Raw genomic sequence first — 27,968 nt, 5'->3', positions numbered from 1 at the left:
TTTCTATAACAAAGTGGACAGCAATTTCCAGTGATTTTTTTCAGAAATGCTCTCAAATCTACCCTTGTCCCATCACCCTAGTTCATGTTCTGTGGCCACAGCATGACTGTGGCTCCCAGGATCTTCCTTCTCCAACCCAGCACCCCACTGGCTCCAAATTACCTCAGACCTTCACTATGATGGGCTGTTTCCTCTCCTCAAAAATCTTCCAATAGCTCCCCACTAGTTATAAAGTATGAGTCTTTTATCCTTTAGCCTGGTAGTCAAGGCTCCAGAAATAGCATGTGGAGGTCAAGGACACGTTGAGCATAGAGGTCATCAGAAAGAAGTGACCCTGGCTGGTGACTGTCTTGTCACTTGTTAATAGTATAATAAAAAAGGAATTGAGGACAATAAAACTGTTTAAAATTACCAGGATCAAGAAAGCCCCGAGGCTCAATGACTCCTGAGAAGGGGCTTCTTCCTCTCACTGCCTCCCAGGCCCCACCAGCCTCCCAACCTTGCCAGATGGAGGCGCCCAGGTCCTTCCTTGGAAGGTGCTCCCCCCGACAGAACTACCCCTCTACAGCCAGAACAGAGTTTGCCTTCAGAAAATCAAAGTAAGCACCACGGGAGAGGCCACGGTGGAGAAGTGAAGAGAGGAAGGCAAAAAGTAGGGCAAAGAGGAATGGGGCAGGGTGTAGAGTGCAGAGGGTAGGAGGAGTCCATGAAATTCCCAGGCAGGAGGGTCTGAGCATGTCAGAGGCAAGCCTCTAAAGCTCACTCCCCAACTCGGCCAATTCTAGCTAGGGAATACACGGAGAGGACTGGAACAGACCCTTCAGAACCAGTCTCCTACTACACAGAGAGGGATAGAGTGCTCCCTCGAAGATCAGAGACACCAAGGAGGTAGATGGGAACGCTTCCCTATCTTCACTGCAATCAGAAAGCTACCCTGATAAGCAGAGCCCTCCCTGTCTCCCCTTCCTATCTCACCAATTCAGCTGAGCCTCAACCTTGCTCTTCCTGGGCATTCACTCTGCCCAAAGAACCATCTATTATCCACCTGAACATACTTGAATGATTAGATTATTACCATCAAAAAAATTAATTGAGAACTTTCACACTGCTAAATACTCCCATAGACAAATGGATATTTTTCAAGATATATGCTATAAAAGCTCAGCAATGCTGAGTTAACATATTTAGGATTGAGAAAAACAAATGAGAACGGGTAGTGTCTGTTTTAGGGAAATTTGTGTTAAAGATAAATAACTGTAAGGGCTGGCCCTGTGGCGTAGTGGTTAAAGGTCAGCACGCTCTACTTTGGTGGCCCAGGTTTGCGGGTTTGGATCCCAAACGCAGACCTACACCACTCATCATGCTGTGGCAGTGTCCCACGCACAAAATAGAGGAAGATTGGCACAGATGTTAGCTCAGGGCTAATCTTCCTCAGGAAAAAAAAAATATATATATATATATATAAATAACTATAGAGGGCAATTCTACAACGACAGAACAGATGGAAAAGAGTGTTTGGGTATAAGTATGGGTCTTACTGGACAGGCACTTGGAGGATGAATCTCAGCTGTCAGCGGCTATATGACCTTGGGCAAGTCTCATACTTTAGGACCAAGTGATCTATCAGGGCCCTTTGAGCAATGACATTCCAGCACTATTATAAACTCCTCAAGGGCAGGGTCCTTGTCTCTCTGCATTCTCATCACCTAGCATAGCACAAAGGGCATAGTAGAGAGGTAAAGAGCATGGACCTACAGATTAGGTAGACTTGAGTTTGAATCCTTGCTCTGTCACTAGCTATGTGAACTTGGGTAAGCTAATGTCACCTTTCTAAGCCTCAATTTCCTCATCAGTAAGATGGGGACCAAACTATCACCTGCCTCATAGTGTTGGAAGATTAAATAAGAAAAGGCAAGCGAATGGATTAGATGCTCAATCATATTTACTCACAGAGATGATGAATCCTGAGCTTTGATCAATAAAACTTTTATAGACATATTTAATCCCATTAACAAAACTCAGGGTTGGAATCCAACTATCTCTCTCATGTTTGAATCTCCTCTCCAACATACCCACCAAGTAACCAGTCGGTGTTTCAAATTTTGAAGATGGCTCTCTCTTGGGTGTGTTCCCTGACACACACAGTGTCTGGGACTGTGCCCTGAGCATTTTCCATCTCAGATGCTTTAATCCTTTCTTCTTATAGGAAGAGTTCATTTCTAGATCCATCATCATTCTGGTCACTTTTTTCTAACTAATCATTCTGTGTGCAAGCCAAAGTGCTCCTCTTTTATTATGCAAAGCCATCAAGTGGATTATACAACGCCCAAACTGGTTTAGTATGATTAAGGAGCTACAGTCACTATAGCTAGTAAAAGATTGAATATCTGGAGTTAAAAAAACATTACTCTCAAATCCTTTCTACACATTCTTTGGCAGGCAAGAGCTGACAGAGTAGGAGCTATAATTTTCCATGTGAGGCTCCAGAAAAACTGATAGAAAAAGGTGAGATTCATTTGTAGTATAAGAACTACAGACTTTAATATTAATACATTCAGTCAGAATGGAAAGTCACTGAGTCAGATAAATTCTGCCATCACTGCCCCTCAGTAGCTCACCTGACTGGACTGCTTAAAAACAAAAGACATTATTTTTAAGGGAGAGCAAAGGATCCTCAAATGTGTCACTGTCCCACCCACACCACCAAGACCACTCCTAAGTCTCCCAGCCTTACCTCCCCCTTTTGCTGCCTGGAACAGGCACCCAGGTAGACTTCCTCTTCCCTGCCCCCTGGCTATACCTTAGCTTTCTGCTTCCTGGCCTTCCCCAGGAACACCATCCCCATCTCCCCTGCCTGAGCTCCAAGGGCCAGTGCAAATCCCACCCCAACCACAGGGAACTTTCCCTGCTCTGACTCCACCAGCCTATTGGCCTTGAACCCAGATAGCTGTGGGCCATTCATATATCCTTAGGTGTACATGTCTTCTCTCAGGCCAGAGACCTCTACTCCTAGCACAGGGCCTTGCACATAGTAGTGTTCCAAAACACTTCATCAAATTATTCTTGCAAAAAATAGAGGGAGAAGAAGAAGAAGGAGAGGCAGAACAAGATGGCCTGCAGAGAGTGCTCAAAACACTTGCTGTGGCTATGAAAAAATGGAATGGAATTTGCATCTTCCAGAAAGATCAAGAATCTAGCTACTCTTGTTCTTCTCACCACAAAGTGAGGTCTATCTGGGCTTGGAAGCAGTTCTTCACATCCAAGGAAAGCCACAAGAGTTAGGGGAGAATAAGAGACAGAAGGTGGAGATCGGCTGATGCCTCATGGGGCACTCTTTTGGCTGTTGTTCAGTACTGTCGCACTCTAAACTGGAAAAACAATAGTACTGAAAATTATTCCAGGAGCAACACTATGGCAGTATTGTAGCAATACTACCCATACCTTTCTGCAGCTTAATGAACCCAAGTTCCAGTTTGAGCCTTAGAGATTTATTTCCATTGCTTCCAAGCCCAGCAGAGAAGAGAAAGCTGTTGGGACCCAAGGGAGGGCTACGACAGAGATGATGTGTCAGCCAATTCTGGCTGCAGATATTCAAATGGAACCTTTTTTTCACTGGCGTCTACCTTTGTTTTTCATCTCTCTGCTGTACTCTGCTTTGGGCCCTTAAAGGGCAAAGTACTCCTATTTGGGGAAAGACTACCCCCAGAAATGGTGACGGGGCAAGGAGTCAGGCAAGAAGAGGCTGGCTCGCTCTCCCTCCCTCCACTAGCAGGAGTCCCTGTCCCTTTCTCTTCTGCCTCTCCCCCCACCTTCCACTTTCTCTTTCTCCTCCCATCGCATGTATGTCTGATTCTCTTCTTTCTGTCTCTAAATCTCTCTCCCTTTCTCTCTCTCCCTTTCTCTCTCGTCTGTCTCTGTCTTTCCCTTCCTGTTTTGGGGTGTGTGTATGCATCTGTCTTTCCCCCCTTTATGTAAGTATGCATGTGTGCTCTCCGTCTCTCTTCCTGTTCTCCTCTGTCTCCCTGCCTCCTCTCTCACATGGCTTTTCTGTAGGACACCTGGACTGGGGGCTAGAAGACTTAGCTTCTGGTCCCAGCACTACCATTAATTAGCTGTGTGGTTAGGGCCAAGTTACTTTACATCTCTGGGCCTCAATTTCCTGGACCATATTTAGTTAGACTGAATGCCCTTCCAGGTCCTTGACAGCTCTGAGATTTTATCACTGAATGAAATGGGACTTAGCAGATCCACAACCTACAAAGCAGTTGCTATTGTAGAAACAGGAGGATCATGCTGGGGGCCCCAACAGCACAAACACCAGGCGGCGTCCGAGTACCACTCAAAGAGGATGAGACCAAACCCAGGAAACACTGATGGAGGATGTACTCTGTGCTAGGCAGGCACGGTGCTAAGCTCTGTACTTGTATCTCACTCAGTCTGATGAGGTAGATACTATGAGAGTTCCTATTTTAGAGGTGAGGAAACTGAGGTACTGGAGGTGGGGCGACTTGCCCAAGGTCACACAGCCAAGACTTGTCAGAGCGGGACTGAAACCCAGGCCACTCAACTCCAGAGCCATGCTCCTAGCCGCCATTCTGTATTGCCCCGGCCTCTGATGCTTGCTCACAAGCTTCCCACTGAGGCTGCTGAGTAAACATCTCTGGACCCCGAATGTGCTCAAGAGTCTTGGATCCAGACTATATGGTTCAATCCATTCTCTCCTCTTCAAGACACCAACTCTGACTTCTCACGCTTCTGCCTATAACTGCTCCATCAATACTCTGTTGCCTGGCACGCTGACTGGCATGCGGTGGTAGAACTGCCCTTTATATTTTCAAATGTGTATGTCTGTGCCATTCTAACTAACCAGGCATCTTACCAGAATGTTTACAGTGCTGGGCCCACTGCAGAGGCCCATGCTTGCTGAATAACTGACAAGCACTGGGATACTTGGTGAGCACTGAGGGTATGTCCCTGTGTCCTCTGCCTGGGCTGTAAATATCTGGGACCCTCAAGACTTTCACATCACAATTTCTGTAGGCAGACTCCAGCTACTCACTGGCAACTACTGGATGGATTGAGATGGAGGGTTAAATGGTGTTTACTCAACAGAAGCAGAAACTGGGGGTTTTCCAATGATAATTTCAGCTCAAGTCAGCAAATATAAAGAGAACCCCAGCTTCGTGCCAGACACAGCTAAGAGCTATAAGGGGCACAGAGAGGAAGAAGCCATGGTTTCTACTCTCAAGAAGATACTGGAATAGAAGAGATGAAAAACAAAATCAAAAACAACAAACACATAACATTTCTGGGAGTCAGGAGACCAAAGTCCAAGTCCATCCCTCTGACCATTGAGTGCATTATGTCCAGCTCCCTTCTGAAGCACCAGCTCAGACACCTGTCAGGTGCTAATGGTGGTTTGGGTGTCAGGGAGGCATTTGAGACCTATCACCAGGCTTGGTAGCCCTTATTTTTCACATTCCTCTTTGAGCACCTGTCCCAGAGTCAGATACACGGTGAGAGAGAGAGTGAGTGGGACAAGGGGTGAATGAAGTCGTGTTCCCAGAAGTCATATTCACATGTCCTGAAAAGTACAACGGAATTAACCATCCTGGGAAATTCAGTTTGAAAATTTCAAACCCCATCACATCCACCTCACAATCTGCTTGTTTTTCTTTTCTTTCTTTCTTTCTTTTTTTTTTTGAGGAAGATTAGCCCTGAGCTAACATCCATTGCCAATCCTCCTCTTTTTGCTGAGGAAGATTGGCTCTGGGCTAACATCCGTGCCCATCACCCTCTACCTTATATGGGATGCCGCCACAGCATGGCTTGACATGCGGTGCGTCGGTGCGCGCCCGGGATCCGAACCTGCAAACCCTGGGCCACCACAGCGAAACATGTGCAGTTAACCACTACACCACTAGGCCGGCCCCTGCTTATTTTCCTTCAGTGCCAATAATGTGATTCATACAGTAGAGATGAATTAATAGGGTCTTAATTCCAGAAATGCTCTCATTTTTAAGAGCATGATGTAGAATAGCCACCAGTGTAGTTTTATTATACTTTCTCCTAGCTTTAGCGTAGATGTCACGGTGGCCACAGAAAAGTCTGGTAACAGCCATTCCCAGATAGTCCAAGTCTGGATGTCGCACTCCTGCCAGGGAGATCTTTTGCCCACCCTCCTCGCAGCCCCTCTGCCCCTCTCCAGCACCCATCATAGTATAAAAGCCATCAAAACAGAAGATGGCTAAGAGCACACCAAGGAAGCTGTGCAATCCGTAGCCAGATAATCTCTGAGAGTCACTCAGAGTTCACTGAAATAGTAACGCCTCCTCTGTGTGCCTCCAGAGGCTGGCACCTCACTCTGTCTCAATCACAGATGGACTCCGTGCTCTCCTGTGCTCAGGGATGATATATGTATCTGGACAGTTCCAGATGGCAGGGGTAGACAATTGATTCATTTGCTTCTCTATTCCCAGCAGGCCCCACAAGGGTTTCAGAGCTGGGGCCAGCACATAAGCAGTGCCTGTTTCTCCTAAGGCTAAGGTGTTGCCTCTGATGACTCAATCACTGCCCCAGTGGGGGGTAGGGGAAGGGGAGGGGCAATGCAGGGGAGTTAGGACAGCCCAAGAATGGGGGACACTAATGAAGGCCTGTCTACTCCTGGGACTGACTGCATGGCATCCCGGGACCCAGAGGGTGTCACAGGCAGTGACAGGATGCCCCTCTCTCCCTCCATCCTGCTTCTGTCTCAGGGCACCCAGCACGAGGGCCCCGCCCAACAACAGCTGTGAAGGGAACCAATACTCTAAAGACATGTCCAATGGGCTCCCAAATTTCCACATATATTTCGATACACTTTTGGATTACGCCTGGTCAATGCCACAGGAGGTATGGAAGGACAGTGAAACATTTTTATATGTATAGTCTTGAAATTATACAGATACATATTTCTGGTGGCCACAGAAAAGTCTGATAAGATAAGCGCCCTCATCCCTGCCTCTCACAGTGAACCAGCAGGGAGATGACGCTAAGCCTCAACTTCAGTCTCCAGCTCCCAACCAGCTCCCCCTCCCCCAGTATATCAGTCCTCAGAGCAAAGCTCCCAAGGGTCCTCTCAGAGACAGAGAAAGTATGATGGGTTATTTCATCCAAAAAGGCATTTGTGGCAAGGCTGTCCTTTTATAGTCAGAAACATAACCATTTCTTTATTATTTGTGGTAAAGGAAAAAGCTATGACTGGTATAATAATGCAAAAAGACAGATTAACCCAGAAATAACCTCTAATCATGGAACATACAGTCATCAACAGCCCATGTTGTAAATCTGGTTTCCCAAGTACAACCTTGCCAAAGAATCCCGTAAAGGCCTGTACCCCACCACAGCCCATCTCTAGCAGGCCACTTGCATCCCTGATGGGGAAGTGAGCTCATTTTACGTGAGGTCCAACCCCGACAGTGCTCCGATAACCCCCCAGACCCTGAAGTTGTCCAGAGAGCTCATGCCTGGGTGAGGCCAAGCTCTGCCTCAAAGAAAGCTATGTCACATGACTGCAATTAACAAGTGTTGAGGAGGGGGCAGCTGGGGGCTGAATTGCCCTCTTCCCTGCATAAATCAGCTGTTCCCAGGCCTGATGACCCAGGTCAGGGACTCGAGCCGTCAGCCTGTCTGGGGTGGATGCCAGGCGTGGGGCAGCAGCTTGTTACCTGCTGGACGTCCTGCTGGAAGACGCAAAGCTGCAGCCGCTGGTGGAGCCGCACCTTGCGGTGCTGCCAGATGCTCTCGAGCCGCCGCTGGTGGTGCAGCACCTCGTGCACCACATCCAGCACCTGGTGCACTGCCTTGGAGTAGTTGGCTGTGGCTGTGAGCGACTCGGAGTTCCCAGGACTCAGGGGACGCTGCAGCACATCCAGCAGTGCTTTGCCATCCTGACTGACCTGCAAGAAGAAAGGAAGATCAAGTCAAGGGAGCAGAGCAGCAGGCAGGGCACGGAGAGGCAAGGAGGGTCTGTCCAGGGGTCCCTGATTAGAGGCTGAGAATCTCAGTCCTACCCACACCCATGACAACCAAGAATGCGCCAGCCAGAGCTGCCACGGTGCCCAGCCTGGAGCCCAGGGGAGGGCAGCGCATCCCGGAATCCTGGGGGAGAGGAGTTGCTGGGGCAGCAGCCAGCTGTCTGTGCGACTCCCGAATCTCATATTATTTGAATCATATCCTGAATCAATGTCTCGCTCCCTCTTGAATTTCAGCTTCATGAAGGCAGGGATTCTGCCCTGTTCATCTCTCCCCACTGTCTGGAACAGTGTCTGGCACATGGTACTTACTCACTGACTAGGTCAGGCGGCAGAACTTCTTTTCATTTCAGAAATGAAGCTGAACATATGTCAGCACTATAAGCCTCTCTCCCTCTTTCTTCTTCACATTTCTCTACCTGGCTCTAAACTTCTAGATGTGTGACCAGAGGCAAGTTACTTAACCTCTTTGGGCCTCAGTTTTCTCGTCTGTAAAATAGGGATAGTAATGGTATATCCCTCATAGAGTTGTGGAAAGGATTAAATGAGTTACACACAGACCCCTTAGAATAGGGCCCGGCACGTAGCATTGGCCCCCAATTCTATCTTTGTTATCATCATTATTACTCTCTCCTGTCTTCTTATTTCCTTGTCATTTTCTTTCTTCTATATTTATCCTTCTTTTGCTCTTCTTCTATACAATCCCCTTTTTTTCTCCTGAAAGTGGTAACGTCCCCATCTTTCCAGAACATGCAGAGTAAGGGAGGGACCCTTAGATTGTGGACACAACAACCATGCTCCTGGCTTCCCCAACACTCACCCTCAGTGCTGAGACCAGTAGGGGGACATTCTCTGTCCTTCCTCATTGAAATCCTGGTGCAATTACAGGCAGCAATATTTCTGGAAAGCGGCATCATCTTATCTACACCTGTGGCGCGCCAGTGCTTGGCAGAGTACCTAGTAGAGCGTGTGTCTTTCCAATTTAAAACAGTGGTGACTAGGGAATTGACAGGAAATTTAAGATCCTAAATTAATTTGGTTAACAATGAAATCAAAGTTGGTTTGGAATGGAAATGGTCTTTTCCTTCCAGCAAGATGGGGAAGGAGGTGTGCTCCCACCTCCAGCCTGATGACAATGAATGGAGAGTTGTTTGCTGGGCTCACAGCCTCCCCTCACCCCACCTTCACGTCCTGATAATAGCTTGCCTGCGGGTTCAGAAACACAGGGGCGGCTGTTACTCCCCTTGCTCAAGGGGCAACAGAAATGCATGTGGGGCTGGGGCGTTATTAAGAGGAGTGCCAGTGGAGAGTGCAGCTGAGACAGGAGAGGAATGCTGGCTGGAGGAATATGGCCAATTTAGGTGACCACCACTACCTACCCCATCCCACCATGCCTGCCTCCCGCAATGAATTGCCAGGGGAGGGGGAGAGGAAGTACATTATAAATAATACAGAGGTAAAGGCCTCCAGAGACGTGAATAAGACAAATACCCTATGGTCAAACCCAGGAGAGCTCTCTTCAGGGAATTCTGAGTAAATGCTGTCTTTTGGCCTGTGCTATGTCCAGGGTGGGGTGGTTACAGATGGAGGGCCAGGTCCTGAAGTCCAAGCCAACATGAGTTCCAGTCCTCTGCCTCAGTCCACATCTGTAGGAGGCAGGGGCAACCCACTGACCTAGGAAGTGGGCTTGGAGGGTATGTTTACATCCCACAGTACTAGGGCCTGAGAATAAATTGGGAGAATACTGTGTCTCTCTATATAATTACACACACACCCACAAGTGTGAAATGTGTAAGTATAATATCAATCTCATTTGTACTTTCTACTGTAGTATTTTACAAGCAGTAAATTTAGAGATTCTTGACCCATGGACAGAGCACAATTCTGTTATAAAAGAAAGCCTTGGGCCATTTGGATCTGATGAGCTCAGATTTGGTTCACAAGCCCTCCTCTCTGCCTCCTATAATCGCAAACCTGTTACCATTTTTCAGCAATGATTACTGTCAGGCACTGGGCCAAGTGCTTTACAGGTTTTATCTTTTTTTTTTTTTCTTTTTTTTTTGTGTGTGAGGAAGATCAGCCCTGAGCTAACATTCATGCCAATCCTCCTCTTTTTACTGAGGAAGACCAGCCCTGAGCTAACATCTATTGCCAATCCTCCTCCTTTTTTTTCCCCCCTTTTTTCCCCCAAAGCCCCAGTAGATAGTTGTATGTCATAGTTGCACATCCTTCTAGTTGCTGTATGTGGGACGCGGCCTCAGCATGGCCGGACAAGCAGTGCGTTGGTGCGTGCCCGGGATCTGAACCTGGGCTGCCAGTAGCGGAGCACGTGCACCCAACCGCTAAGGCACGGAGCCGGCCCCAGGTATTATCTTTATAACCCTTAAAACTGCAGGCAGGTGTTATCACCTTCATTTCTCAGAAGAAAAAACTGAGGCTTAGAGTGGTTAAGTAACTTGCCTGAAGTCACATAGCTAGTAAGTAGGGGAGCCAGGATTCAAACTCAGATTTGACTGTGGCAAAAACCCTTACTCTCACCCATTGGTTCTTTGATTTCAACATGCACCAAACTCACCTGGGGTAATATTTATTAAAATGTAGATTCCAGGTCCCACTTCTTGACACTCTGATTCAGTCTGGTGTGGAACCCAGGAATCTGCGCCTCTAAAAAGCACCTCAGGTGAGTCTGCAGCAGGTGGTCCAGGAACCCACTTTGAGAAACACTGTTCTAATTGGCCCCAGAGGAAACCATGAGCCGGATGTGAATTCACTCTCCCCTCCTCGTCCAGCTTCCTTAATCAGCCCATCTGTCTCTTTACATCCCTCAGAGTCCTCCCTCAGAATTCTTGCCAGTTAGTGAACTACTTACTTGTGTGTGTCCACACAGATGCACCTATAGGCCCTTTCCTTTCAGCTTGAAGGAATGTCAAGAAGTTTCTTCCCCTTCTTAACTTTGTACCATGCCCTCGGCCTTTGATTTTTCAGTGGAAGAGTCTTTTAGTTTGCCCTTCATTTCCATGGCAGCTTCTCACTCCTGCAAACACTATCTCCACCCCATGGTGTATATTCCTCTGGACCTTCTAGTGAGAAAATTAGTAGTTTTTGATGAGCTCCTTCATAAAAGGGGCAGTCGGGCTAGTGTGAACATGCCCATGCACCAGCCAGAAAGCAAACTCAAGAGGAGCACTGTGCTGCTTTCTTATATTCCTCCCCCAGAGAAGAGAGTCCGATCTTCACATATAGGGTGAGGTAGGTGTAGGGGTGTGTGTGTGTGTGTGTGTGTGTGTGTGCGTGCGCGCACTAAGCTAGCGCCTGCTGCTGGCCACATTTTTTCTGCTGCCTGGCAGGAGACACTATCATTCACAGGTCAAGGATCTCAAAGATGTCTCCAAAGGGAGAAAAATGGCCTCTCTTATTTTTAGTCCCACCCAGGCTACTTCACAGTGTACAGGCCAATACTCTTGCCACCCATCCATATGCACACACACCCAGGACTCTTGGGTGTCCTGCTCTGTTCTCACCTCCGTGTAGGCCTGGGTCACCTGCTCATACAAGGACTGGTGGTGATGGATCGCCAGCTCCAGGTCCTGCATTTCAGATGGCAGGCCACCTTCGCTGCACATCTTGCACCAGGCGTCCACTCCTGACAGGAACTGGAAGGAGATACCAGCCGGGTCAGTATGGGAGCATTGGGGGTGGGCAATCGGCAGGTTATGTAGAGATGGTCAGATACCTTGGGAAGAAGCATCAGGACCTCGGGAAGCCTTCAGAGACCACTGCAGAGGGTGGACTTCTCTCTTTAACTCTTAAAATACTAACTCCATGTAAGTAGTCAGACCCAGTACATGTTTAGAAAGCGTGGTTTCCAGAAACAAAGATGACTGTTATGAAACTGGTGGGGATGGGAGCCATCTGCATGTTCAACAGGTTATATCTACACATTCACTATAAAATACAGGTGTGGAAACAGCTCACTACATGTATACATTTAAGCTTCTTGTCCCGTGCACACTCACGGGCACATGTGAAGGGCTGCATGTTATGTAATGGGATGTTTCCACACGTATACTTTATAGTGTGTACAGTGAGTTGTGAAGATGAGCAAAGAATGCCTCATCCAGGACCATCAGGCATCCCAGGGAACTTGCAGAGACCATTCCCACAGGGGATGGGGATTAACACTCAACAAGAACCCCACTGTTGGGTGAGTAGCCTTAGCGGTGGGTGAGGGGAGGGGCAGCTGAGGGGGACAGGCTGTACTGTGCCTACAGTGGCAGTGCTCCTGGGATGTGATATATAGATATAGATCTTGACAGATATTAAATTATTTAAAAATTAAAATTAATAACTGTGGAAGACTGTGGGTCTTCATGCTCAAAGGGTGAGCTAACTGAAATCACTCAGATTTATTGGGTGGAAAAATATACCTCTAAAATGCAAATAATTCTTCACTCAACAGTCTGGAGTGGTTCTGTCTGTGACTTCTCTTGCCTGGGTGCACAGCTCCATTTAAATTAATTGCCTAAATACCTTTTTATCTCATTGCCTAGAACAGCCCATATGAGGACAATAAAGAGCTGCCTAAATAAATGCATTGAAAAAAATAGCCTTGAATCCATTGTTTGGTATGTTTTCTTCCCCAGCTATAAAGAAGCATGGTTTATGAGTTTTCTTGAAGGACTGGTAATACCTGAGGAAATTGCATTAAAAAATAGATACAAATAAAATTGCTTCTGATTCAAATTAATCCAAGTCAGGAAACATCAATAAAATTTGACTCCTCCAGCTTCTGCAACTGCTGGAGTTCTAGTCTTGGTGTCATTGTCAGCTTTCAGTCCCTGGCCTGTTGGCTGTTGTGGTTGATTTTTCACTCTATATGATTTTATCACATTAGGCCATCTCTTAACAATTCTGGAAGAGCGCTGGGTGCCATCCAGTATCAGATTGCATGTATTTACTAACATCTCAGAAGCTTCTTTGCTCCACCAATAACCATTTTACAGAGGAACCTGAAAGCAACTGGACATTCATGTGTCAATCATGAGGGGAGCATCTCTTCAAGGTCCTTGGGACTTCTCTGTAATACTCTAACAGGAGTCCTATAGTACATCCCACAAAATGGTCAACTCAAGGAGAGAAAGAGAAAGAGATAGAGAAGGAACCATTGAGTCTCTCTTGACAATCTTGATGAACCTTGAATGAAGTGTGCAAGGGATTGGGTTGAAGAAAGAACAAGAGATTAGACATGAATATTCTCACAGTCCTAAGAATGAACCCGTCACCATCAATCACTGCCAAGATCATCCTTAAAAAAAAAAGAGGCGCCTAGAATCCTCTCAATATGTAGGGCTTCTCTTGACTTATGACACAGTATTTCAGTCTTTGGGAAGGTCTCAGGCGGAAACAGACACGGGTCGAGGAAATACAGATGCCAGGATAGCATGTTGAACAAATACCCACAGTAGTAATGTCTACCATTTAAAAAGCACGCTAGGAAACTTACATGCTCCATCTTTAATCCTTATAACAGTGCTGTGAGATTTATGACTATCCCCACATTAGAGATGAGGAAACAATTTCAGAATGGCGAGGTGACTTGCCTAAGAGCTAATGATTAGAACCTACAGGTGTATGCCCTCAAAGCCTAGACTCTTTCAATTATCCCACACTGCCTTCCATGTTAGGTAGGTAACAGATGGAGAGATTTAAGGTGTGACCTTGTGTCTGACTCTCCACTATCTATAAGCTACCCAAATGTCATACAAAAGAAGAAATTTAGACGTTAAGACCACAGGCTTTAATGTTAGACATACCTGAATGGAAATCCAAGCTGCCCATAGAGTAATTGTGTGATTTTCACAGTGGCGTGTTAGTTATATATATAGGTTAGTTATATTTAATAACTAACCTATATATGTATATATGTGCACGTGTACGTGTATGTATGTATATACATGTATATACATGTACAGAGACATAAGTATATCATAAACTTTACTGATATAAAGGATGTGTAGCACATAATTTACAAAGAATAATAACATATACAATGCTCCTTATTATAAATTCCATATGGGCAGTTGATTCTCACAGGATGCTTTTGTCTGCAAATGACAAACTTACATAGTTCCAACACAAAAGCGAAAAATACCTGAAGACCTATGTCAGAACATTACTCGTCCATCAGTGACGTGAGTGACTTCTTTGCTGAATGGAATAATAGTTTCTGAATATCAGAAGAATATTTCCTCAATTTTGTGTGCTATTCACAATGTAACAGCTACAGACAGGACATATTTTTAAGTTTAGTCTGCATTTATAATATTTTCTCCCTCATTTTCTTAAGACTCTAAGACAATCAAAGAAACAATAAATCAGGCCCTGGTTTGTAGCATTTGCTGATTTCCATGGTGTAAACTGTCTACCTTGGTCTATTTCAAGCTACCCATGTGACATCACAGAATGTGGCGCTGGGAAGAGACGATCAGTAGCACACACTGTATAGTATCTGCACCATAGAGATAAACAGATATAAATAACCTCAAGAACATAGATAACAATAAAATGTAGTAAAATAATTGGGAATGATGAGTTTTGAGTATTTATTACCTTTGTTTTTAATATAACATATTTAATGCAAATTTATATAATTTAGTTTTAAGTAATGGCTATGTTTAACAACCAGCTCACAAAATGACTGAATGTTTAACAATCAGCTCTTCATGATCTGGTTAGAGCAGCTCCAACCACTGGATCTTAGGCAGTCACTTAATCTCTCTGAGCTTCAACACTCCTCTCTGTAAAATGAGTTAGTAACGTCACTGGCCAATGCCAGTAAACAAATGGCAACAAATTATTATTATTTCTATCCATTGTATTATTATTACATTATTATTATCCATAGCAAATGCTTCGTGTAAAATTAGTTTCCCCCTGCTCTCAGCACTCAATGATCAGTTTAGTTTCCCCCCTTTGGTCTACGCTCAGGGAATGCAAACTAAGCAGACAGTCAATACACAAACGCACACACAACAATAAACTACCAAGCAGAATGTAAATAGGCTCTGGGTTCCTTCTTGTTTGGATGTTAAACAAAGACACCAAGAGTTACCAGTGTTTCTTTGTGTACACAGGGGCCAGGAAAGTGGTAGAACATGGGTTACTGCTGCAACTACTCAGCAGGGTCTTCAGTGTTTCAAAAAGAGGAGAGGCTCTCTACAGAAAGTATACGCACTCCCATCCTGCCCGTCCCCTGCCCATCCACTCTGCCCACCAACAGCAGCCACAGCAGCTCCCTTGGCGTCACCTGCTCAGCCTTCTGGTGGAACACCGCAGACATGGCGAGGATGGTGCTGCGTTCGTCCAGGGCAGCTGCGAAGCTCTTCCACTCCTGGTCCAGCTGTGTGGAAATCTGCTTGATTTGCTGCGAGGCATAATGGCCAGCCTCAGAGAGGCGGGAAGCCACAGACATGATGCGGTTGATGTTGACATAGGCATTCTGGGAAGCAAAGGAGAGGGAGTGCTTAGTGGGGCAGGCTGAAAAGGCCACTGAGCCCTTCTGGGTTGGGTGAGTATTTGGGGAAGGAGGCTACCCAAAACAAAAAGTATGAGAGAGGCTGGTATAGGCTACACTAGGGTATCATTTTTGGCCCAAGGGAAGTCCTTGTCTCCAAAATAAAATTTCAACAGATAGCAGGTACAGTAACTGAGACCTTTCATTCTGGGGACCAGCATAGTTTTTGTGCCAGCTATTAATGCACATGAATGCAGTCACTTTACGTGGACTCCCTTAGTAATCCTCACAATCATCTTAAGAGCTCATGCCAAGGTGACAGCATGGTACTTCCAAGAGTTACTCTCTGGAAGCAATGGCTCAGACTAGGACAAAAGCTGGAGGAGGCAAAGGCACTCTCTTGCTCAGGACAGAGCTGTACCCAGGGAATTACTGCCACCTACAACAGGGCAGTGGTGCTCATCAAAGAGGGCAAAGGACACATGTCACACAATAACTACACATTTTCCTATCACCAAGTGAAGACTTTGCTGTCCCCGCCCCACCCCCCACCAAAAGAGCTGGGGCACTGGTCATTGGTCAGGGTTAAATAAAGAGAGCATTTGAAGCCACATTTTTCCATGCTAAAAATAAGACCTGTGGAGCCCTTTCTCATCCCTACCTGACTTACGAAAATTTCTCCACCTGACCCCAAAAAGGCAGCTGTGGGTACCCCTAAAAGGCATCGGTGGGGCTCTCCTGGCCCTGCCGACTCCTTTCCTCTTGTGTTTTGTTTAGATTCATTCCCATCTTTGCCAATTAAAAATTCATGACATGTGTGTTGTTTCCTACAAGGCCAGCAGAAAACCCTCCAGGAAGGAACAAGACAAAAGAAAAACCCCACAAACATAAGACAGCAGTGAGCATGATTATTTTTAACTGCTACCTCCTACTAATTGTCTGAGGTGTCAAAACAATCAAGTAATATTGTGGCACCCACAGGGAACTGTTCTGAATCACACAACGTCTGCCCGAAGAAGGACTAGGGCGGCAGGTGGCTTGCACACCTTCGTTCTTTGTTACAAATCTTCCTAAATGATAATAAATATTCTTCAGTGACAGCATTTTCTCTTGGTTCTATTAGCTCAGGAGTAGTTCATTAATATTGGGTAAGTTTAATGAAGGGTCTTTATTTTTCTTTCCCTCTTCCCTCATGGTCCCCATTCATCTTCGCTGTCCAGGCCCTCAAGCACTCCATCTCAAGCCTGAGCCAGGTTGATAAGGTCTCTCTTCACGTAAAAGGTCTCTGTGGAAGTTTAAAAGGTTAAGTGAAGTGCTTGAACACAAATCCATCCTGATGTCTAACGCCCCCACGCGTAATCTCTTTCTTTAGTCTGGCGTGAGATCTTTCCAACACAATACATTTCTTTAATAGAGCTAGAATATTACTGACTCTTATTATTTGAAATAACTATCATGCAAAGATTTAGGAATCATTATCAGCCCTGTTTTCTGAGTTATGACATAAATTCTACTTAAAATTAAACTCTATTTATAGAACAGACAGAAAAAACAACTCTGCACTTAGAAATAAAGGCATAGAAGAGGAAAAAAAACGGCATGTACTGATTTTAATAGTTCTGTCTTCTAAGGGAATAACATTTAGATTCTCCCAAATTTCCAGCTTTGTGTCATTGTTTGGGTTCCCCCTAAAGCAGACCCTGAGACAATGATTTGGGGCAAATCGTTTACTTGGGTGTGATCCCAGGAAGCAGGGTGAGAGAGTGAGGAAGTCAAAGAGGAAAGGGAGGAAAATGAAGAAAAGATGTGTTCACTGGTGGGTTACTGCATGAGCAGTGGGGGGCCATCCGTTCGAGACCTTTTGAGAGACCGTGTAGAACACATCACTGAGCTATCCCTCTGGGAGGTGAGGAATCTAGGGTACTCACCAAGCCTCACGGCTCATGTTGAAGGTCCCTCCTGGAGTAACTCCTGGGCATTTCCAGCCTGACCTACACACAGGCCAAGCACACTCCCCAGGTCAGAGAGTGACCATGGACAGAGAAACGCAGGAAGCTGTCATTGTATATGGGAACCATCTGCAGATGATCCTCAGGGTGAGCTGAGGGGATACAGGTGGGATGTTGACAGCGTCTAATATAGCTGCTCTTCCAAATTGGATTCAAATCCTGGAAACCCTCCCCTCCCATACACATTTGTCCAGATATATCTAGGGTTGTTGGGTTTTCCTGTCCTGGGAAAGACCTTGTATGCATTGGCCAGATGGGAAGCAAGAAAAGCAACAAGAGCAGGGCACTAGCCTGTCCCTCATGGACATCTTATGGATGCCCAGCCCTTTGTCATCACGACCTTTACATTGTCTCCCCACAGGGAACACAGGGAAGCATATTTCTGCTCACTTTCAGGAAGAACTTTCCAGCTATTAGAGATGTCTGACTGTGGCTGCCTCTGGAGGTTGTTAACACCTTGTCACTCATTCAAATATTTATGGAGAGTGGGCCAAGCTCTGTGTTGGGGGCTGTGGGAGATCAAAGAGGAACGAGACAGAATTCCTGCCCTCAGGGTCTCACAGAGATTTAAGAAAAGTCCTCAAATAACTGTAATTTAAAGCAAAATGAAGTAAGTGTTTTGACAGAGGTAGAGGCAACTCGCTGTGGGGATGCCGGGGGAAGGGATCTGAACCACTGGCAGGGATGTCGGGAAGGGGCTTCCTGCACAGAAGGGGGTGGTGAGGCTGGCGGTCCTCCAAGGCACCCGTCTACCCTTAAGCCTGTGATCATAAATGAAAGCTAAAAACAAACAAACAAAAAAAGACCACAGCTTACATTTCACATTCTAGAGACCAGCACAGTAAATGCCTTTTTGTTTCCTTATCAGTGGGCAGAGAAACGTCTTACTAAAACTAACAAACGATTATGCTTCACGAAAGAAGCAGAGGCAGTATTCCTCACAATAGAGGGATAAATATAATGTTGACTCATGAATTTGCTCATTCTTCTTCTCTACAGCCCCTTGTTGGAACAGCAAAACACTGCAGGCAAGTCACATTGCCCAAGTTCATCATCATCATCATCTTTATTTTCCATCAGCCAAAAATCTGAGACCAATGAGCAGATTGACTCTAAACTGCAGCCACAAACGAAATGAAAAGCGAGGAATGACAGAGAAGGTCTCAAATGACTTAAAAGGAAAGAGCAAGGTTAAAGAGCTGGATTAAGAGTCTGAATAAATAGGGGTGCTTAGCCATTGGCACAGATGACATGTCATGGCCTTTCGTCAATCCATCCACATGGTTCTTCCCTGTTGCTGTTTACGACTCTGTCAACGAGCATTTGGGCGTCATGTTTGGTCTGGGGATGTGATCAGCAAGAACGGATATTTTGACTCATTACAGCCTTTCCATTTCCTACCAGCTGTCCCCTCACTAGCCTCCCATCTGCCTGGCTCTGCCATTCTTCCCTGCCAGACTTAAATGCCCTTCCATCTGCAGAGTTGTCCATCAGTCAAGGGCATCAAAGTCACTGGGCCAGGAGTCAGGAAACACGAGTTACGGTCCAGCTCTGGTACTCAATTGGGATGTCACTCGACTCCTCTGTGCCTCAGTTTCCTTATCTGTAAAATGGGGGAGTTGAACGAAATGACCTCAGACGTTCCATTTCCGAGTAAGCAGTGGTTCCATATAACCCAGGCCTCTAGTGCATTCTCTGTCTATGGAGGCAGCCAGATTGAATGTAGAGAGAAGTCAGGATGTCACAGTTTTCTTCTGTCTTATTTTCAGTGCCTGGGGGAATACTGACTATATCTATTCCCCTCTCCAGACCCCCTTCTAGGGAGGAGGTAAGGCATAAACTGAAGAAACAAGGGTAATTCAAAGCTTTCAAGTGTCCATGAGCATTGGGAAGGTTTTAAACAAAAGAGTGAAATGATCTGACTTATATTTTTAAGACTGCTCTGCATGCTAAAGGGCTGGTGAGGGGAAGTGTGCATGGTGTGAGAACAGAGACAGCAGGGCTGCCTACCCCAGAGGTACACATAACCCAGCTGCCTACCCTAGAGGTACATAGCTGTGCCTCAGCCCCTCATCCTGGCTCTGCCCTCTGCCCTGTCATGTGAGGGCCACGGCCGGAGTTGGGTGGCCAAGGGCCAGCTGCTCCCTTCTGCCTTCCTCTTCAGCTCCTTCCCCTGAGGGGGGCTGCCTAGACTAACCAACTTCCCTGGTTGGAAGTTAATAACATGACTAATAATGAATGTCTTCTTAAACCCTTACCTCAAAACTGCTTTATAATTTAAATTTCCCTCATATGTGCTGCTGCTATTATTATTATCATTATCCAAAGTATCACATAGTCCAAGATGTAAATACAATCTACCTTACAGAACACAACGTGCCTGCAGAATGGTTTGCATCATCCACCCCATCCCACCTCCCCTCAAAAGCTCTCTTCCCATCATTTTGGTTACAAATGGAAAAAATAACTAAATTCCAGCAAAATCTCACTAACTCAAAAACCCTTTAAATTTACACCCTGCCCCCACTTTTGTTGCCTACAAAATTCTCTGTTTTCTCATTTCATTCATTAATTGGAGATCATTGGATGGACGGCCCCTTCTCCTGAGGCCTTGCCTCCTGCTGTGATTAACTGAAATCAATGGAGCAGAGTCATTCTCTTGAAAGAACTACTTGGCAGAATCTTGATGAAGTTCTCATTTTGATGCTGGTTCCTGGCTGTCTGTACTGGCTACAAAAATATGCAAAGTTGCTTGCAAGATAGTGATAACTTTCCATTAAAAAATCCAGCTAAATTGTCTCCTTAAGGGAGGTTTCTTATGTGGTACACTCTGAAAGAGATACTGGTTCTTCTAGAAATATCATTTGATGGAAGCTATCATTTTGGAAACTTAAGCTCTATGTCAGGGGCTGATTGTCAAGAGCAAATCATAGCTGAGTATGTGTGTTATTTGAATCCCATTCACTTCACTCCTAAAAGCAGGGTGAATTTTATACTCTTGTGGTCATAGGTCCCCATCCTGAATCAGAAACTCTCCCCTGTGGTTACACGAGATAACAGAAAGCATCCAGTCAGTTGCCTGGCATATAACCGATAGCTCCACGAATGTCATATCTTTTCCTTCATCCAGTTCCAGCAGACTGGTGTTAACTCTCCAAATTAAGTGCAAACCAAACCAAAATATTAGTAAAAAGCATAACACAAAGAAAAATCTATCAATTACTTCAACATGAGGCAAATATTCCAACAAGAGTCCAAAGTCTCATTGTATTTCACAGAGCATGCCACAATGTCCTCTACTATTCCTGGAGAAGAGTCCCTTTCCATAGAAGCCTGCCACATGTGCCCAGCCCTACACTAGTCACAGCTGCCCTAGCTGCTTGTCAGGCCATTGCCCTGCACACCACACTCCCTCTGCTGGCAGATGCCCTTCCCCTAGGATTCAAGGGTCTGGGGCCCTGAATTGTCCGCAGGTCTTTCCTTGACCCGGAGAGATCAGGCAATCAGAATCAGCCAGTGACTCACTCTGTGAGCCATGCTCTTTGAACACTGTGTCCTTCCACACCTTATGTTGGAAAAATAGAGGTCTTTGTTATCGGGGACAGCCTTCTTAAGGCATCTCCACTGCCTTGGCATGTTTAGCCATTCCCAGAGCACCCAGAAGTGGGAACGTCTTGTCCTCATACAAGAGAACAGATCCTTCTCCTTATCACTGACCATCTTGCAAAAGGTGGCAGAAGCCTCCTCCCCAGGCCAGGCGTGGGGGCCCCTGACTTTGACGTTCAGGGGCAATGTTTCTCATCTTCACCTCCAGAGAGGCAGAGGGGAGTCACTGAAGAGCTGTTTCATCTCTGCGAAGAATGAGTCCCAAATACGGGGTTCTCAGCTCCATTCCAGTTAAAGGGGCTACAGCTTGTAGATTACTATCATGAACATGGAAGCTGTGATCTGTCAGATCACCACAAGATGTGAGGTGCAACTACCACGTAGGGGCCTTTCCTGAAAGGGGCTCAGTTCTCTAGAGAAGCCCTTGACTCTCCAAACCCAAAACTTAAGAAAGGGAGGCCAGGCAAACAACAGGCCAAGGGCCAAAGTACTCAGAAAAACCTTTTGGGTCAAAGGAAAACTGGACGTTAAACCAAAATGCTATACACAAAACATCTAAGCAGTACAGCCTCAGCTGAGAAAAACATTATGCACACCAGGGGTGCACACCCAAACGTTATCAGTCATTGAATGCTTATTTTGACCCAGATATGCATGGTGGGGGCAGCTTTCCTTTGGGGTCTTTTTCTCAACTCAATTCTCTTGGGTATAGAGAAGATTGTTAAAAAAATAATTTTGGCATACATGTATTTGTCATAATTTTAATTAATAAAAATGTTCTTAAAACTATACAGAGAAAATATACAGTTTTTCATCCCTCAGCCGCTTCTCTCCCCATTGATGTTAATACATCAAAACATGAGATGTCCACAGGTGATGGAGTTAAGAGAGAATTTATGTTCAATATTCTACTTTTATCAAACTCATTCTTTTTATTGAGACACAAAGGTTGTTTCTAGCTTTTGTTTTTTCTTTTTCCTCTACAGATAATGCTAGGGGTTGTGGAATATTTTTAATTTTAATAGATTTAGTATTTTAAATATTTTTCAGTTTTTAAAATTATTTTAATGTATCTTTAATTTTAATAGATTTGGTCAGGTTGCATTCCATGAAGCTGTAATTACTCAGATTTCCCCATCCCTTTTTACTTTAGTAAAGGTTTTTTTAAAGTAAAGCACAATTTACTACCAGTGAAACAGGCAAGTTTTAATGAGCAAATAGTGCTTTAATAAGGAAAGGAATATAAACATCCTTTATTTAAAGTTTTTTAGAGCAACTAGAAGGATGTGCAACTGTGACATGCAACTATCTACTGGGGCTTTGGGGAAAAAAAAAAAAAGGAGGAGGATTGGCAATAGATGTTAGCTCAGAGCCGGTCTTCCTCAGCAAAAAGAGGAGGATTAGCAGGGATGTTAGCTCAGGGCTGATCTTCCTCACAAAAAATAAATAAATAAATAAAGTTTTTTAGGAGCCAAGTTCATGTAACAATCTCATTTTACAGTTTAAAAAAAAAAAAAACCTAGACATTTCTTGAATCCATCTAGTAGGTGTTTAAAAACTTGTTAAATCAATCAGGTGGTGTGTTCAAAGTCACAAAGAGAGAGGCAAATTGGGACTAGACCCAGGCCTCCGGATTCCTAGTCTGCATGACCCCTCTGCTTATAGCTACCTTCTTATGCCCTGCAGCTTATATTAATTTAAGTTTTTGTTTTGTCACGCTCAAAGAGAGCCATGAGAAGTATTTGGAAATTTTCCCATACAGCTTTCAGAGGCTTCGTGAGTCACGTTTGATATCAAGAAAATCAAGAGACTGTGCCAAAGCAATGGAAAAAGCTGAACCTCATCTCCTTTTTCCAGTTTAATAATACCATATGTATTGTTTACATCTTTGTTAGTACCAAACCCACTTTGGATCCTGAAGCTGTTAAAGCATCAGCTTATGATTAATTAGTTTAACATTACCATGTAAACCTGCTGATCCTACCTCAAAACATATGGACATTGGGATAGTAACATCTGGGATAAGAACCGTCCATGCTTGAAACTCCTACAACAGCTATGAGATGTGATGAGCTCTAAATGAAACCTCCAACTTCTGCCTCCCACAAACCACAGGGTGCCCTCTAGGGGGCCAAACAGGGCAGCTGATGGATGACTATCTGGTCATGTCTGGCCAAACAGTAGGTCAAACCATGTGGAAGCCATCTGTCATTGTTGGGTGGAGAGAGGAAAGGAGCTGGAGCAGCCCCAGTGCTCAGCTCAGCAAAGCTAACATTGGTCCGTGAATCCCTCTGTCCCTCTCGCCTGGCTTGCTGTAGCAATGTCTCCTCCAGCAATTGCTTTACAAACCATTAAGCAGCCATGAAAACAAGCGCCTGGCCATATGTCCGAGGGCCAAGGAAACCCAGAAGCAGATTTAAATAAAAGAGAAGCCCCTCTCTGTCTCCTTTCTCAGCTCTGACTGACTGCTTTGGAGAGGGTGTCTTTGTCTGAGGCGTCGTTGCAGAACTGAAATGGTAGGTGGGGGTGGGTACAGCTGGAATCAGATGCAGAGACGCCAGGGGGGGAAAGTGGTTGGGAACAGTGCAGCTCTTCTGGCTCAGGATGCAGTAATTTCAGGCTGCCTTTAAGATCGGAGGCAGAGGCTCTAAGACTCCAGGGAAATACATTCACCCGTCTTTTATCCCCCAGCCCTTTCTCTTGTAGGACCTGGCTATTCACAGCTTGGTCTGTGGCATCAGCACAACCTGAGAGCTGTTAGAAATGCAGAATCTCAGGCTCCTTCCCAACCTTCTGAATCAGAATCTGCATTTTAACAAGATTGTCCCAAGTGATATATACGCACATTCAAGTTTGAGAAGCTCTGTAGATGTAACTCTGAGGGGCGGCCTTGAATAAGGAAAACTATTTCTTCTAGCACTCCTGACCCTGACAACAATAATAGCTGAACACTTGCCAAGCATTGCACTGTTCCAAATGTTGTGCCTAAAATGCACGATCCCATCTCATCCTTACAACATCCCTGGGAAAGGCACATTCATTATTCCCCATTTACAGACGCAACGGTATGGCTCTAAGAAACTGAAATAACTTGCCTATGATAACACAACTAGGAAGGAAATACAGAGCCACGGTCAGCACCTGGTGCCCATGCTCCTTCCCACCATGCTGTTTTACTTGGCCATGAATGTGAAAGCAGGTGGCCTGGCCAAGGCTGGCCCTCAAGGCACAGGGGAGATGATGAAGAGAAATTTCTCCCAAAGATTCAAAGACTTATATCCCAAAGAAACTGGGCCCCTGGAGAGAGAATTCAATAAAAATTTCTACACCTCTGAAGCCTCCCCGTTGGTGCCCTTGTCTTGCCCTTAGAATTCCCAGAATAGCCCAGCTCCAGAATGGGCAGGAACCTGGCACTTCTCGTGCCCTCTCCCTCCTTGGACCAATAATCTCCACCTGTAAACCCAAAGCCAGTCATCCTGGGGAACAGGTCCCTGTCTCCACAGAACCACAGGAAAGCTCAGAGTTAAGGCAATTCTTTGCCCCTTTAATGGATATTTGCCCTATTGTTGAAGTCTTAAACCTGCTATCCTATCTGTTTATTCAACCATTCATTCAACAACGCAAGGCACTGTGCAAGCAGGGAACAAGACAGACAAAATTCCTATGCTCATGGAGCTCACATCTTGGTAGAAGAGTCAGACAAATTAATAATATTTACTATACAATTCTTATTTCAATACTGTATAAAACACAGCTGGGAAAAGGATAGAGCATGAAGGGGTTGGGAAGCGCTACTTAAAATGAAGTCAGGGGTGACATGTGAGCATAGCCCTGAATGTGAGAGAGTGAAACATGTGGCTATTGGCAAGAAGAGGCTCCAGGTAGAGGGAACAGCAGGGGCAAGGACCACAAGGCAGGAATGACCGTGGTGGGTTCAAGAAACAGCAAGAAGCCTAGAGTGACTGGAGCAGATGAGTAGGTGGTAGAGGCTGAGACTTGAGAGGTAACTGGAGCCCAGGTGACAGGGAGGCTCATACGCCATGGGAAGGGACTTCAGCTTCTATCCTGAGAAGGACAGGAAGACATTACAGCATTCTGAGTGGAGGAGGGGCAAAATGTGATGTACCTGGGAGGCTCACTGGGGCTGTTGTGTTGAGAGTGGACTGTAAGGGAACAAAGGCAGAGGCAGGGAGACCAGGGAGGAGCTGATGGTAGCTTGGCCAGAGGGGTGGCCGTGAAGGTGGTGACAAGTGGCCAGATTCTGGATATAGTTTGAAGATAGAGCCAAAAGGACTTGCTGATGGACGCCCTTCAGCTCTTCCTCAGTTTTGGGCCTCTGGCCATGCTGTGCACTCTGCTTTTTGTGGTGCTCCTTTCCTATCTGCCTACCTGCTCCTGACCTCTCAGTTCTCGAATGCCCTGATTTGTAAACGTCTCGCCTGTACCTCCTTGATCTGTTTCTGTCCCTCCTCTGGTACTCCTGGCCGCCCAGCACCCATGCCCCAGAATGGCATATGCAACGTTGCTGCTGCTTATGATGATCAATACTTCACATTTGTCTCGTGCTTTACAGTTTAAGCCCTTTTGTGGACATTATCTCATCTGACGTGCTAGGTTTCACAGGCCATTTCATGCCTTTCATTCGGCTCCAGGAGACCTCAAAGAAGAGGCATGAGTCAGCTTTGGCTGAATTTCAGACAAATTAACTCCTTAGCAGCTGCAGACCTGGCAGAGAGCAGGCACTGGCTGCATGTGAGTGTGTAAAAGTGTGTGACTAAACTGAGCAACAAGGCTCAGGAGTACACACCAAGAGGTCACAGGAAATAACCTGAGGGCAAGGAACCTGCTGACAGAGGCCCCAGAGAGCAGTGAATCAAAACCAGAAAAGAGGTGGCAGGGTTGTGGGCACAGAATCAGGATTAGGGAGAAGAGGAAGGAAATCTCTGGCCTGGAGGCGGGTGTGTGATCAAGAGGGAAGGCTGAACCAGGCCAGTGACAGTCATGAGTCAGGAATCTGAGTGGTTAGCCCAGCCCCACAGATCAGCTCAGAGAAGCCTTTTAGAAGAGACCCGGGCCAGGTGGCTGGGCAGCAGGTGAAGCGAGCCAGCATTGTGCACCAGAGTGATGCTGACAAAGCCTCTGCCTAAATCAAGGAGCTTCCTCTGTTTCTTGTTTGAATAGGAGCAAATCCCCAAAATGTGGCTGATTAGAGACCAGTGGGTCAAGGAAAGTGGGGCCCCTGGAAAGGTTCTGGTGGAGAGCAAGGAGTAGGGAGTAAAGACAGATACTCTCTCCCTGGATACTCCTACCCTTGAAGGGAAATCCTCACCTCCAATTCCACGGGCTAATTATCTGATGGCTTTAGAGTTTGACCCCAGGGCAATTGTCAGTTGGCTTATTCTCTTCACCCTGGACCAGTGATTCTCAATCTGGTTCTCAACCTTGTACAGATTTCCTGGGCTCCACCCCAGCACAGTTTGCAGAGTCTAGGGCAGTGGAGACCAGTTGTGATGTTTTTTCAAAGCTCCCCAGGCCACTTGTGGGCAGCCAGGGTGAAGGACTGCTATCTTAGATACATGCACTAGCTTCACAGGGCTTAATTCAAAGCACCCTCCTCTTTCCTTAGGACAAGTTTAATACTGACAATGGTGCCAAGACCAAGGATCATAAATGGCTTCTGAGCAGATCAGAAAATAAAATCTGATCCTCCCCCTGAGTTGGAAGAAAAGGGAAATTCCACCCAAAAGGCTGTTTGTGGAGATACACACACTGCATACTGTTCAACTTGATCAGTAAGAATAGGTCTGGCTGGTGATACATGCAGTATCTTACAAGTGCAGGTTTCCCTAGAAGGCCTGCCTTAGGAATCCCAGTGTTAACAGCAAACACTGGATCACACTCCTTCTTGTCAGGGAGGGACACATTTAGTGGCTTTACTTCCATCCTTAGGATTAGAACCTCAGAAACAAAGATGCTTGAGGTCAGGTGGAACTTGAAAAATCATCTAGTCCAGTAGTTTCTGGACTTGAGTATACCTCACCTGGGGACCTCGTAAGCATCCTTGTTCCCAGGCCCACCCCTGATGGAAACCATCGCTCCCAATCACCTTCTTTCCAGTGATTGAGTTTCTGCTGGAGTCACGTCCTATATGGCTCCCTCAGAAGAGAAGGCCCTGCCTTACCAGTTCTGCGTCCTTGCTGCCCAAACTCTGCTCCAGATGCTGTGGCATGCTTAATGCCCTTATTCATCCAAGAAGCATTTATTAGGCACCTACTAGGTGCCAGGCCTTGTCACAGGTCCTGGGGATGCAGGTGTGAATGAAACAGACAAAGCTCTGCCCTTAGGAGCTTATATCCTAGTGGGCAAAATTCTTTTTGCATTAGGTACATGAATTTGTGGATGGCTAAATTTCAAGCTCCTTGAAGACAGCTTCGGGTCTTGTGAATCTTGCTGTTCTCAGTGTCTAGCAAAAGGCACAGAGAATAAAAACAGCAAAAGTTTGTTGAATACACCAATGAGTGAATGCTGAGTGGTGCACCCAGGTCCTCCTGTCTCAGCTATCCTAACACCACCAGGGTTGGTGTCCACACTCTGCCATGGTCCCTCTCTTTAACCATTAAGAAGGTTATACCTTAAAGCTAGTGGGAACCGACTTACATAACACTCTCTCTCCAGTTGTCTTTTTCTTCTTCTTTTTTTTGACAATTTTACTGAGATATAATTCACATACCATACAATTCACTATTTAAAGTATACAACTCAATGGTTTTGAGTATAATACTATTTTAGTATACAGATAAGTACAACCAGCACCACAGTAATTTTGGA

The 27,968-nt window shown here is 45.7% G+C and overlaps 1 protein-coding gene across 6 annotated transcripts in view; it reads right to left on the bottom strand.

The window, feature by feature from the left end:
• The window catches only part of KALRN (kalirin RhoGEF kinase), a 633,526-nt gene that overhangs the window by 353,702 nt on the left and 251,856 nt on the right, over positions 1–27,968 (bottom strand). For all 6 annotated transcript variants that reach the window (XM_087439724.1, XM_087439725.1, XM_014783031.2 and 3 more), the window contains exons 7-9: positions 15,319–15,510; positions 11,534–11,665; positions 7,707–7,937 (exon numbers count right to left, since the gene is read on the bottom strand). In XM_087439724.1, coding sequence (XP_087295850.1) covers positions 7,707–7,937; positions 11,534–11,665; positions 15,319–15,510 — 555 coding nt within the window. The remainder of the gene's footprint in view (positions 1–7,706; positions 7,938–11,533; positions 11,666–15,318; positions 15,511–27,968) is intronic.

The sequence above is a fragment of the Ceratotherium simum genome, chromosome 15 (assembly GCF_057802395.1).
Source record: "Ceratotherium simum simum isolate JZ-2026a chromosome 15, ASM5780239v1, whole genome shotgun sequence".
Lineage (NCBI taxonomy): Eukaryota > Metazoa > Chordata > Mammalia > Perissodactyla > Rhinocerotidae > Ceratotherium > Ceratotherium simum.
The sequence above is the reverse complement of the archived record's forward strand: the minus strand, read 5'-3'. Positions and strand labels throughout refer to the sequence as shown.